A 13,716-nucleotide genomic window follows, 5' to 3' on the forward strand; every position below is an offset into this window, starting at 1 on the left:
TTACATATCTTATAATAATACATATGATTTTTGGTGGGATTAAAGAAAATTTGTTGAATGCTTTCGTTTCAATTAAGTACTGATTTTTCTTTAAGACTTGCGCAATTTTTGCTTCTAGGGGGGGCAGCCCCCCCTTGCCCCTCGCTGGGTACGCCCATGTGCGCACGTCATTCCAATAACCTGCCCTTCCACTCACATTCGGCTGCTTCTCTATCTCAATACATTCCGGTGTACTTGACCCCAAGATGAGGAGAGGCCACTGGTGTGTTACGTAACACTAAATGGAGTGAAGGACGAGGGAAGGGTCATCGCTTCTTCCCCTTCGGGGAACACCGCCGGTCCCTCACCGTAGTGACGAGATAAACGACGACGGCGCGGCGTGAGGGGAAGTCTCTTGTGACGTACGCGGCAGCCATCTTCCCCTCCTTTGCCCTTATCTCTTGCGCTGCAAGTCGACAGCGGGGCGCGGGACTCACACAATGAGGCCATGGGGGCAAGAAAAAGCCCTCCAAAACAGCAGACGAACAGAATCCCGTGACGATGGCTAATTTCGATTGTCAGTGAGGATTTGACTATTCAGTCGGGGCCAAGTGCAAGTGGAAGAAGGAACAGCTATGGAGGGGAAACTCTCCGGCAGCCAGGCGAGTGGATTCAACGAGTTCCTCGGAGTCGGGTGAGTAGGCTGAGAAACAGAGGAGCATAGAGCGCGCACCCAATCGTTACGAGCGGGTGGGATTGAGCTCATTAAGCAGCTGAGCTGCTAGTTGGCTTAAAAGGTATGTGTCTGAGGAAAGGAATACCCAATTGTCACTTGAGGTAGGAAATAATGTCTCCGAAACTGGTTTTTCAGGTGACAACCACGTCTGGGAGGAGAAAGCGTTTGAATATTCATGCATTTTACCTTGTTATAGCCAGGCCTTGAGTAATACATTTTCTCCCCGCAGATGGCTGCCCAAGTTAACGAAAAACCGGTATTTGAGATCTTATTACCAACTTGAATGATCACCCGGGTATACCTTCCCTATGAAAGATTATTGTCAGTAGGTGTAGAAAATAGTATCTTCGAAACAGGTTTTCCAGTTGACAATCATCTACAGGAAGGAGAAAATGTTGAAATATTCATATATTTAACCAAAATTGAGCCAGGAATTGAGAAATAACCCCGAAGATGGCTGCCAAAGTTCAAAGAAAAACCGGCATTGAAGATATTATTACCTACTTGAATGGCCATTCGGTATACCTTTTCTCAGAAACATTATCTTGAAGAATGAGATCGTGATTGAAAATCGATGTAGCCATTGCATAGTAAAAAACATAACGCAGACTGGAAATAGAACAGCCCCTGATCCCTATATGAACTAAAATGATTTAAAATATTTAATCTACCTGGCATCCTAGTAAACAGCGTGTCCCGCCAAAGCGTCTCAGCAACAATCAGGGGCGTTGGTTAACCTCTTTGGCTAAATATATTTTTTAGGGACATTATATTGGAACTACTCAGATTTTAATACAAAAATTTACTCACTGAATTGGTTTTAACCAGTTAACTAAGCTGTCACATTGAATATATATCTGATTTCCCTTGTAAATGAATTATAAACTTCGTCCACTTATCTCACTGATTTATATTTTGACCGAGGTTGCGATGTACTCGGATAGTGTGGTTAAAGGAGGAAGCGGTTGAGTGGTTAAAACTTCAAAATCCCCCGAATGCCGAGAGAAATGGTCTTGAGTTTTTCCTTGTTCAGAGGAAACCCCCTCTGTAAATGAGTCCCACCACATAATACATTTCCAGACCACGGCTTTGGCCTAAGGAGGGGGATGGGAGTCATGCCCCTCACATTTGCTCTGCCTAAAATGGCTTCAGAATTATTATGACAGTTTCAAAATATGAAGTGAATTAACTAGAAGCAAAATATCCAGATCAAGAGATTGTATTTTATCATGCAGCCCCAGTAACGGATACACAGAAAACTCAAGGGGGGAGGGCGCAAAAGATATTTTGAGCTACCTATTTTTATCGTAATGAAAAATAATCAAGTAATATGCAAAAATTAAGATAGTTTTCTTTAAACTGTTTTTACGCAAATACAAGACAATAATATTCTATGATATAAAAAAGTTACAGTTGTGATTCTGCAATATTCGCCAATGCGGACAGCCCCGCAAGGGGGGGTGCGCGCCCCCCATACGTATTCGCCACTGTGCAGCCCCTAATGCAGACTTCAGTTTATGAAATCCATGAGCTAAATTCATGCATCGTTTGAATATCTCTCGCAATTGTACTGGGTAGACGAGTGGAGGAGCATAAACGTGTCAATGAATAGCCGTTCTTATCCCTGACTCAGAAGCATTTCTAAGCCATTGTTCACATAATCATTGTATCATCGTACGTACATGCAAGCTGACATCCAGCTAGCTGCAGGAAAATGAATGCATTCCCGCCATATTACATCACACTGACGGTAAGGCTAAAGCAAGTACTAAGGCTGTAACGATATCATCCTGTGCAGCAGATCAAAGGAAATGATTTTTTCCAATTGGGCCATTTAACCAGCTAATAATGAACTTTGTTTTTTGTGTTATCCGCTCATTTTAATTCATTCACATCCTTTCTCCAACCAATACCTTTTGTACCCTCTTTAGACTTCGCCAATCACAACAAGTGGGTTAAAATATATAAATAAGAAAGCCAGAATTCAGTAAATAGTTTTTGAGCTCGAAGGCTTAAAATCAGCAAAAAATCTCCAAGTAATCCATGATAATGGTGTTATAAGCCGTATGCCATTATATCAACGGATTAAAAATATCCATTAAGTAACAAAATTATACTAGTCCTACAAAAATAGTTTCCCAGAAATATCCAAACTTAGCCCTCCTTCAGACGCGTGCGAGTGTTGCCGGGTGCGATAAAAAGTAACTTGGCTTGAGAAAATGGTCCTTCATCTTTGTTTAAACGTAGCTTTTATGTGAAAATTCTGAAATGTAACTTAGTCATTAAACGAAATGGTGGGCCTTAATTTCCAGTCAATTCACTGGATACTTAAACGAAAATATGTGATTACATCGTTACCAAACTATGTACAATAAAAATATGCGTTTTGAATTTTGACGTGATTTTTATTTTATCCCGAAGTGCATCGGTAGATATTTATATATGAATGCAATTTACCAAAGAAATTGGCTTCTTTGCATCTCCTACTAGTGTGAGAACTGTAACAGGTTATCTTAATCGGCTTAGTTACGACTTAAGCATTAATTTTCCACATTTGTAGCCTGTTAGTGACTGGATACCCATTGAGCAACGACAATATATGTGGTCTTAAGCGATGTCCACTCGGAATCAAATACCTCACATTGCTTAACAGTCAACACAGGTTCCAGTAAAAGCATCCACATCATTCGCCGCACGTTAGCAGGTTAATTGGTATGCTATCGATTTTTTCGTAGTGATCGAATCAATGAGATTTGAATTACCGAGTCGTGCTTATACCAACTCTGTAGTAACATGTCAGAGATAAACTCAGCGCTCTATTTGAACAGAGATAAGATGCACTTGTTCATCTTCTTTACTCAACGTAATTGGAAAATAAATATACTCCGATATTGTCCAACGCCGACATCATGTAACCATCAGAGAGGAAGATTGTAAATAAAGACTTCAAGTTCGCATCATAACTGAGGATATAAGTTTTTTACAGTGTCATTTGAAATGGATTCACCTCGTAATGTATAGGAGGTATACCACAAATTGGTGGTAGGAATAGGGTCTTGAACTTCAGCAAAGTAATATCGGTGTATCACGTAAGTAATAAAGTTAGAGGGCGATCCTTGCACAAACCTATCTCATAGCAAATTCTTAGTGTAATAGAATAATACACACGTCCACTCATTTGATCCATAGATCCTCGTGTAGCTTGAGAGTCGGAAAATCTGATCCATAATACATGACTCTCTAAGTAATGGAATAAGTTAGCTCATAGTTAATTATTGTCTAAGGTTAGATTGAAATTGTCACCGGTAATTAATCATATCGAGCATATATTTAAGAGGAAATCATGTGTTCCATTAACCACCGTTTAAACGGACATAATGATAAAATTTGTAGGGGCGAAAGGATTATTTATATCCATAGTGAATAAAATTTTATCGCACTTTTTGGCTACACGAAACTCATGAAAGTATAAAAAGGGGGCCGATAGGACCCGTTTCCCCAGAAATGAGGAAAATGAACAAATTACGTACCGCAGTCCGTATTAGTTAGGTGCGGTATTTGGAAGATGCAACCTGCAACTGAGCAACTAAGAGGCAACTGAACTCACTTGCGCCGTAATGGAAGAGTAGGGAGGCAATTGTGGAGAGAAACCCGGAGTCGCCATTAGCTGAAGGCGTCTAGGGGACCACGACTTAACGTCCCATCCGACTGACTGAGTGCTGTGCATGAACTCCAACTAGCACTCAAGTACCGATAGAGCTTTCTTCTGAAAAACATCTGCCGCCGTTGGATCTTGAACCCGGGTCCACAGGGTAGACAGCCAGGTATCTAGGCACCACACCAACTCGATCCCTTCTGAATTGGTTTTACGAACCGTGCGTGAGGCCATGGCCGCGGCATGTAGTTATTATTCTTACAAATTTATTAGAGGGTGTCCATATTTAAATGCGTTACCCTAATCTTGCTGCTACCCCAAAGAGAAATTATACACGTACTGATGAAAAGTATGTTGTCTCTTGAGAGCTCATTCGATATAGGGTCATCATCATAGGTCAACAATCCTAGGATTTATTTGACGCAGCTCTCCATTCCGCTCTCCTATCCGCTAACCTTTTCATAGCGACGTATTTCTTCTCTTTTACATCCTTTATAACCTGTCCTATTTAACTCATTCGGAGCCGTCCCTTGCCCTTCTTCCCTTCCACCTGTCCTTCTACAATTGTTTTCATCAGGCAATCATGTCTCATAATGTGGCCAAAGTTTGAAGTTTCTCCGTCAGGTTTTTAGAAGACTTCTCTTTTCTCCCACTTTTCTTTGCACTTCCTAATTACTTACATGGTCTATCCATTTTATTTTCATCATTCTTCCGCAGCACTATATTTCGAATACTTCCATTCTTGACTTCTCTGCTGCTGTCAACGTCCAAGCCTCGCTCCATTAGAGAAACACACTCCATGTATAAGCATCTGACGAACTTACTTGTAGGTAGCTAAACTGATGATTTTAAGGTAGTCAAATAAAATTCCATCATGTCATGTCCTGCCACATAATATTACATAAAATGGCGAGGAAAAAACCAAAAAGTAGGTTCAATTTTGGCGAGCAATGGAGTGTATTTACAAAAAGTTTTAGAACGTCGTAAACGTGGAGATCTTTGATCCTATTTTGCAATGCTGAGTCTTCCGATTCCGACGGCTTACTAATTTCATATTTTGGAAAATGGGATAACTATACGGAAATTTAGGCAATTGAGGTAAATAGGGAACATATTAAGGCTGAGTAAAACCATGGGACGAAAGTGTGAGCTATGATATCACGAAAACATCACATTTGCCGAATCTAAGTAATAAAGGTCCAAGGTCCAAGGCTGTGCAAATATGAAACAAAATTCTGTTACATGGGTTCCACGTGCGTGAAAATTTATAACTATCCATGCATCTTCACCACTTTATAGGGTCTTAAGGCTGCAATACATTGTAGCAAGCGATATCCGGGGCCGTAATAAATTTTCACACCCGTGGAGCTTGCACAATATAATTTTCCTTGGAAGGTTTACTACCTATACAATGCCACTTAAATCCTCCGAATAATTCAAAAAACGTAGTCATAGTGTGAAACTTTCAATAATGCTGAAGATCACAGGACATTGGAGAGCATAAATCCACATCATTTCCGGGATCTTTAAAAGATTTCAATGGAAATATCATTTCGTAACAGCTTCTAATATCAGTCGCCTCTCATTTGGCCAAGTCGTTCCTCCTTAATGCTTGTTTTTTTAAATTTCCTTTTCTCTAATTTTCCATATCCTTTCCTCTTCGTCCCTGATTACTGCCAGTTATTCCTTCCAATTGGTGTAATCTACGATCTCTCTCGAGCTAGAAATATCGGATAATTCTCTCTTCATAATAAACAATTGATTTTTTGGTATAATTCAATTCCTTGAATGGTAGAATTTATGTAAAACTGATAGGAAGGATAATACTAAAAGGAAATAAGGCAATATAAACTTGTGATACTACGCCCATATTAGCTTTATAAATTCTGATTTGTAGTATATGCATCACGGAATTTCTTTACGGGACAATTAAATTAACGCAACAATAAAAAAATTACTGATGCCAATATTTTTTCCGATCCTAATAAATTTCGGCTCAATATCATAGAATAATTTCAAAGAACGTTTGAAACAGGGGTGGATTCATAAGGGTGGCATGTGGTGCGTCCTCCTCTTGCTGGGCCGCCCGCGCCAGAATTCATCATTCACGGAAAAGAATCACTATAGTAACTTCTTTACATCATAAGATGGCACTTTCTTGCATATGTGTATAATCAGTTTTAATAAAAATTTCATAAAATTTACCTGCGACTAGATTATTATTTATTATGATAAAAGTAAAGGTAGCTCAAGATATCTTTTCCGCTCCTCCTTGAGTTTTTTCTGTATCCACCACCGGTTTGGACGAGTATATTTTTTCCAATTTTAGGCCGAAAAGTACTAGTATATCCAATTTAGACTTTCAATACGTTTCTTACGCTTTACGTTACGCTAGGACTTGGTTTTTCGAATACCTCGGATGATTTAAGTGGCATTGTTTAGGAAGTAAACCTTTCGAAGAAAACCATATAGGGCCAGTTCCACGTGTATAATTTACTACGGCCCAGGCTATCGCTTGCTACTATGTATTACGGTCTTAAGATCCTATAAAGGGCTGAATATGCATGGATAGTTATAAATTTTCCCGCACGTGGAATCTGCTCAAGTTGGATACCTAAGTAAGTAACTGAATTGTGTTGCACATTTTTGCAGCCATGGACCTTTATCACTTGGATTCGGCAAAACTTTTGTTGACAGAATATTTTATCAAGTCAAATTGTAATTTTGACGCATTAAGCGAAGAAAAAATGGCGAGGAAACGGTTGAATATCAGGATTTAGCGTTGGTCCGTTCCTTAAGTTGTCGTCATAGGTTGAATCAAAGATTTGAATATAAAAATTAAATGGCATCTTACGCCACTTTCTCACCGTCATATAACAGTTTTCTAATTCATGAAATGGATGTAATAGGCTAATAAAGTTTCAAGGGGAACGAAGGCTATCAAATGGGAATATTAGAGGGCAACCAAAATAAAAGATATGCCAGTCGCGTTATTTTTCGTAGTGAAATAAACCACGCAGGCTCTAGGGCTTCCTGTGTATTTGTTTTGCGATAACAAAATTAAAAAGATAAAGCTACAGGATTACCTCCGTCTCCTCGGCAGAAACTTGGCGAGAGATAAAGAGAAAGCTATTAGGGTATTTTTGAGCTTGGAGCGAGCGAGAGGTAAGATTCAAGGTCGAATGACATAACGACATCAATGAAACTATCTCATATGGTGATAATGAGCCATTTGTGGCGTTTGCGGTCGCTCGGATCAACGCTGTGAGTTGTGGTATCTTCATGGTGTGAAGGTCTTCACTGATGGTCAGTGTTATTCTTTAGACATACATACGTTAATTTTCTCCTTTCGTATTAGGGGGCGTCGATTAAATACGCGAGGTGATTTTGGCGATCATGAACCCAACTCCCTCCCCCCTTGGTGAGATATCGTGAGATTTGGCTCGATCCCCTCCCTCTAATACCACTTGAGATTTTTCAAAATCCGTATTATCGGTGTAAAAACGTTAATCTATGTTTCATTGCGTTGGATTTGTTGTAGATTGTTGAGTTATTTAATTTATTAGTATTTATGATTGCTAAGATCGCAATTTTACACCGTTTCCTGCGAAAAAAAACGTGACCCTTGCCAGTACCCCTTCTCAAATTATATTTTCAATAAATTCACTATATGCTTCGCCGTTAATCAAAAGGCCTTGTCGCGCAGGTCATTTGCCTCTCTAACGGAAGTAGTTGTGTTTGTATCTTCACAGGGTTGTAAGTTCATGATTTATATTCTCTCCACAGAATTCTCAACTAATGATTGTAATGATACTTTGTATTTATCTACATAAATGTTTATTTCAAAGAATTTAAAAACTTCACAGAACCATAGCATCATGAGGAAGTTAACACTACCAGAATAAATAGTCTTGTAAGGAGAAGTTTAAAGTATACCGGGACTAGCCGCGGTGATAACTTTTACGGGAGTCACCCGCAATGCACAATCGTGCGAAATATCCACAGAGAAAAAATCATTCGCCTTGACCGGGATTCGAACCCGGATTCCCCGATTTCCGGTCGAGTGCTTTAGCCAGTTAAGCTAACGAGGCGCCATTCTTCCCTGTGGATATTTTTGTGGATAAAATATCCATAGGGAAGAATGACGCCTCGGTAGCTTAACTGGCTAAAGCACTCGACCAGAAATCGGGGGATCCGGGTTCGAATCCCGGTCAAAGCGAATGGTATTTTCTCTTTGTAAGGAGAAAATTGTCCTATTCCTGGGTTAGAAGAGTAGGTTTCCCCTCATTATTTATTGCCTATTTTTTCTGGTTGGGTTAACTTCTATGTCAGTCCTGATGATGCTGCAGTGTAGTGAAGCATGTTGACTCCGTTCAAATAAATGTGGAAAAGTGCAGAGGATTATTACTTCATAAGTTATGATGGATTTCCACAATGCATAAACCTTCACCATTTATTTCATCATGGTTTATATAAAACTTCTTCGCAAAGGAATTCAAATTTTCATTCAAATCTCTGCTGCGCAAAACATGAAAATAATGGTAATTTTTCAGAGTGAGACCGAGAACATAATGTTACAACCTCATGGTGTCATTAAATTCCGACAGAAACGAAAAATTAAGAGAGTTAATTTGCCGAAAGATTAGGTATGGAAATTCGTTTTCCCTCGAACAATAAAGGAGTTTATTGAATGCTAGGCAGTACTCTGCGCATTTTTTTGGCTGGTGTACAAACACCTCCCGCCATACGCCTATGGAGGCGGCTTGTGGCGTAATATGTATAAGTAGATGCAGACTATAAGAATAGAATAGAAGAGTAGAATGCGGTGTTATTTCACCCACAGTAAATACAATGGATATTCGAACAATATGAAGCAACCCTATGAGGTACGGATTTTTGGGTATTAAGAATTTTTTTAACAAATTATAATCCATATTCATTATAGAAGTGAATTAGGGAAATATATGGGGAATGAAATTTTTTGTGTTCATGTCATTAAGGAAAGCAGCAGAAATCATTGAAATAAACAATCCTCTGGCCGCAGATGTGGCTGTGGAGTGAATGGCTTGAAATATCCAGGTATCCAAGCTCTGTAAATTATGTTTCACTCAAGAATTACCGCCGAGGGAAGTTACATTTTTGGTCAAAATTAAAAAAAGAACACAAAAATACTGAAATATAATTAGGTCTACGAGCCATGAACTTACCGATAAATTTATGAAAGAAATCTGGAAGAGTAACGCAGAATTTAATTGTCACTAATCACACGATGACTAAAATTTTTAGAAAGATAACATTTTGTTTCTATATGCTACAGAAATGGAAGTATGTTACAGAGATGGGAATCGTTGCATTCACCCGAAAAGTTAATAAATAAAATAAAATAGATAATAAATAAAAGCTTTTACAATGTTGGAGCAACAGCTGGGCTAAAATATTAAAACTAATTGTAAGTTAAAACATTAATCATTAAAAATTAGAAATACGTATTAGCTACCACCAAATATTTAATGTGATCGACTTAGGGCATTGAGTGGAAATTGCTCACTATTTCTTGATCTTTATGATGCATTTAAATACTTTCCCTACCTCTTTTGCCCTCGGCGAATACAATAGGCAAATAACTTTTCTCGTGTTTCTGCGCGGGTAGTAAAATTTAAGATCGCCGACGTTTCGGCTTCCGTCTCTTCAGTCTTTCTCAAGGTTACTTGTGATGCCTAAATGTCTTGAGAAGCGCCCATAGATTTTCATACCCGCGCGGAAACACGAGAAAAGTTTATTCAGCGTATTACATGTTTTCAAAAACACACAGATCACATGGAAATAAAATAAAATATGATTAAAGGTAATCATAGAGGAAATATTTCCCAGAATGATACGACAAAAGTTACCCTTGGTGAAAAAAAACGTTTAAAACTCCAATTAACAGGCATATTTACATCTTCTGCAAATCCTACCGGGAAACTGAACAGGCAACTGAGATGATACGGGTCCAGTTATGACCGTATCGGAATGTTTAAGTGCGTTCAAATTAGCTCAGTCCATCATAACCAGTAGTGACACAAACAGCGATGTTTCTAGCTAATGAACCACGATCTTACACCGCGGAGTAAACACGTTGCGTAGCGGACGTTGTTTTCTCTTCCCGGACAATCACAAACGTCACCAGTCACGTAGATGATGAGCCTGGTGTATGCTAACTAGTTTCTTTAACTCGGAAAAAAACTTCGAACGGTTAAAAAATACAAACAGGCGTTTTATGTAATTTGACACCATACCGTCAGACCTGGGTTCGAACGCAAAATAATAAATTTATACAGCATGAAATTTCCGTACTGGGACCAAGATAAAAGATCGTCTGGCTATTCAACACTTCGAGTGCCGGCCGCAAATTTTTAAGCCCTCCTGAAAAACCCGACCACTTTAAATTATTTCATACAGTGTTGTAAGACATTAGCAGCAAAACCATATTTATCACGAAGAGTGTTTTAGTAAAAATGAACTTTGTTGAATAAAAGAGTTGAAACAGTTGATGAACAGCCATCAAATGCATTATTATCAGGGATGCCGAAATACAAAAAATATTGGGGGCCCAAATCGGGGATCTTGCCCCAGGAAATTTTATAAGTAGTGAGTTTTAAGTTTTTTAAGCATTTTAGAAGAGTTATATGATTAACTTAAGAACCCTGATAACTCAAATCTCGTAATCTGGACACTCCGGGGAAAATTGACGAGCCTGACCTATTTTTACCTCGCACCCATAACGAATTTTTGAGGAGGCTCGGGACCCCTCAGGCCCCATGGAGTTGGTGCCACTGATTATTATATTTTATTATCTTCATTTCGAAGTATTTGATACGAGGAAAACATAACCTTTTTTATTTTACTTATAATATTACGTCCATGGAAATCGTCAGAGAGATTACCAGGACGTAATATTGCGTCCATGGTACGCATTGTGTTACACCTATGACCAATAGGAACCTCTTCTTTCGAGAAAGTCTTTACTCCAGGGGTATGGTGATTGGGTGCCATAAATTATGAAATAGGAGTATACTCGCGCAATTTGCGTGCCAACATAACCGCCCTCCTAGCTCCGTGTACCGATATAATAGGGTAATTTCCTTCATCAAAGAAAACGAAAGGCATTGATTGCGATTCGTCACCCACCATTAGTGTATTCATAATATACAAATTATTTGGTTTTAGAAATCCCAGTTTAGACGAATGGAAATGGTCAATTTTAAACGCATTTGAAAAAGGCCAGATTGGCGCCCATGCGATGCCACTCCACGTGACGTCACAGGGACCTAGTTTCTATACGAGTAGATAGGACTTTTACATTGTCTGAGATTACCAATGATTGCATGAGGCACAGAGCTCAGGGAAACATCTCTTAATAATCACCTATTAAAACTGCCTATGTTTGGAAAGTTTTCTTCGTTTGATAAGGTATTAATAATCCTTATTTAAGCCAAGCGCTCCCTGCTGGCAGCCTGCATCGTATCAGCGCTCAAAGCCTCGCTCCAAGGTCACCTCACACGGTGACTGCGGGAACCAGAATGACGTTTTTCCCAGCATTCATACTTAGCCGTCGTATTTTCGCGTGCTTGAAAATTTTCACTTTTCCTTTAATCGCGAAAAATAGACATCGTCATTAAATAATCTACAGGCGTGAAATACGTACTCCAGGAGTAATAGTCTTTCGATTTAGGCAATAAAAAAATAATAGGAAACCACTCTATTGTTCTACATGCCATTTTGGTTAGGCGTGGCAAACTTATCTATTATGTATCGTACTGTAACCTATTAACATACGATAATTGACTATGAATGAGGTAGAGGAATCTTAATGCGACTACTTTACATTCTTAATACCAAATTCATGTAGTATTTTAAGACATTAACAGCAAAACTATATTTATAACGAAGAGTGTTTTAATTGTGCATGTGTGTACTTTTCTATTGTGTATCGTATTGTAAACAAATAACGTACGGTATATGGCTACGGATACGGCGAATTTTTCGCTAGTCAACATACACGTCAAAATACACGTCAATTACAGCATTAAGAAAAATACTAAATATAAATTTGAGTACTCAGCATGCTAATCCTGATAATAAATATTTCCGAACTATTTCTAAAAACCGACGTGAATAAAATTAAGATTAAGATGCAATTATCTGACTTTTATTTCTAGGACAAATATGAAAACAATCGGCGTAGGTTTGGAAGTAGCAGATAGATATATGAGTTCAATGCTCACCACTCGACCAAAGGTTACAAAATACCTAATCACGAAACGACAACAATCAGAATGAATGACGGGTGACGTAGATTTTAAATATTCGCTATCATATCTTTTACTGCTGATTCATCTTGCCTATCAACACCTCACACAGTGGCGTAACTATAGGGGGGGGGGGGGGAGGGGATAGATCCCGCACAAAGCCTCAGAGAAATAAAAAAGTTATTTAAAACTATTGACTAGTTTTAAAATTAGATAACTGCATCTGCATTAAGTTAAATTTTTAATGCCAAAATGATGTGAAATGTATATCCAGGGACGCCATTTTTCAAAAAATTTCCTGGACCCCCCGTTTCCTGGGGGAAGGGAGGGTCCCCACCCCAGTTCATCCCGTCCCCCCCAAAGCACATTCTTAGTTACGCCACCGACCTCACTAATTACGTTAAGAAAGCATAGGTAACTTACAATAAAAAATCGCTGGTAAAAAATATAGGTTTTTAAACAGTTTCCTTTTTCAAAAAAATGATCGATCGTATATAAAATAACTGTCCTATTCCAATTTTAATTACTATAAAATTAAAGAATGAGGCATTGAAGTAAAGAATAGTGAAATAGCTATGGCGGCGTAGCCCTACCAAATTTCAATTAATTCTTTCACATATTGTACCACCATAGATTCTTTATAGTGAAAATCTTATAAAAAATATCTAGAATTATATGTAACGCCAAAATGGACTGATATTTTATGCAATTAATTTGAATTCATTAAATGGAAATTTTAAGTTCTGTATGGAGAATATACGAGGGTGGTTAGAAAAGTTCTCGGAATCACCACGAGTTGTCTGCACTTGTGTAACGAGCTTTTCACGTGATATTCATAGGACTCTTCGCTGTAAACACATACCACGTCAATTCTCGTGGAAGAGAACTGTGGCGGTGACTTTGTTTTTTTGTTGTTCCCGCATACTGATTTGCGAAGATGGAAAAAATCGAGATTCGTGGAGTGATTAAGTATTTCGTAAAAATAGGTATGAAAGCGTAGGACATTCATGCCGATTTCCAGAATACACCAGGAGACTCTGCTTCTTCACATTCAA

General features: G+C 38.6%; 1 protein-coding gene across 1 annotated transcript in view; it reads left to right on the top strand.

The window, feature by feature from the left end:
- The first annotated feature begins 444 nt into the window (after positions 1-444).
- LOC124159271 (solute carrier family 52, riboflavin transporter, member 3-B-like) overlaps positions 445-13,716 on the top strand; it is an 81,308-nt gene continuing 68,036 nt past the window's right edge. The window contains exon 1 of the mRNA XM_046534969.1: positions 445-673. Within this exon, the coding sequence (XP_046390925.1) occupies positions 615-673 (59 nt within the window). The 5' untranslated portion in view covers positions 445-614. The remainder of the gene's footprint in view (positions 674-13,716) is intronic.

This window comes from Ischnura elegans, chromosome 5 (genome assembly GCF_921293095.1).
Source record: "Ischnura elegans chromosome 5, ioIscEleg1.1, whole genome shotgun sequence".
In the NCBI taxonomy this organism is placed as follows: Eukaryota; Metazoa; Arthropoda; class Insecta; order Odonata; family Coenagrionidae; genus Ischnura; species Ischnura elegans.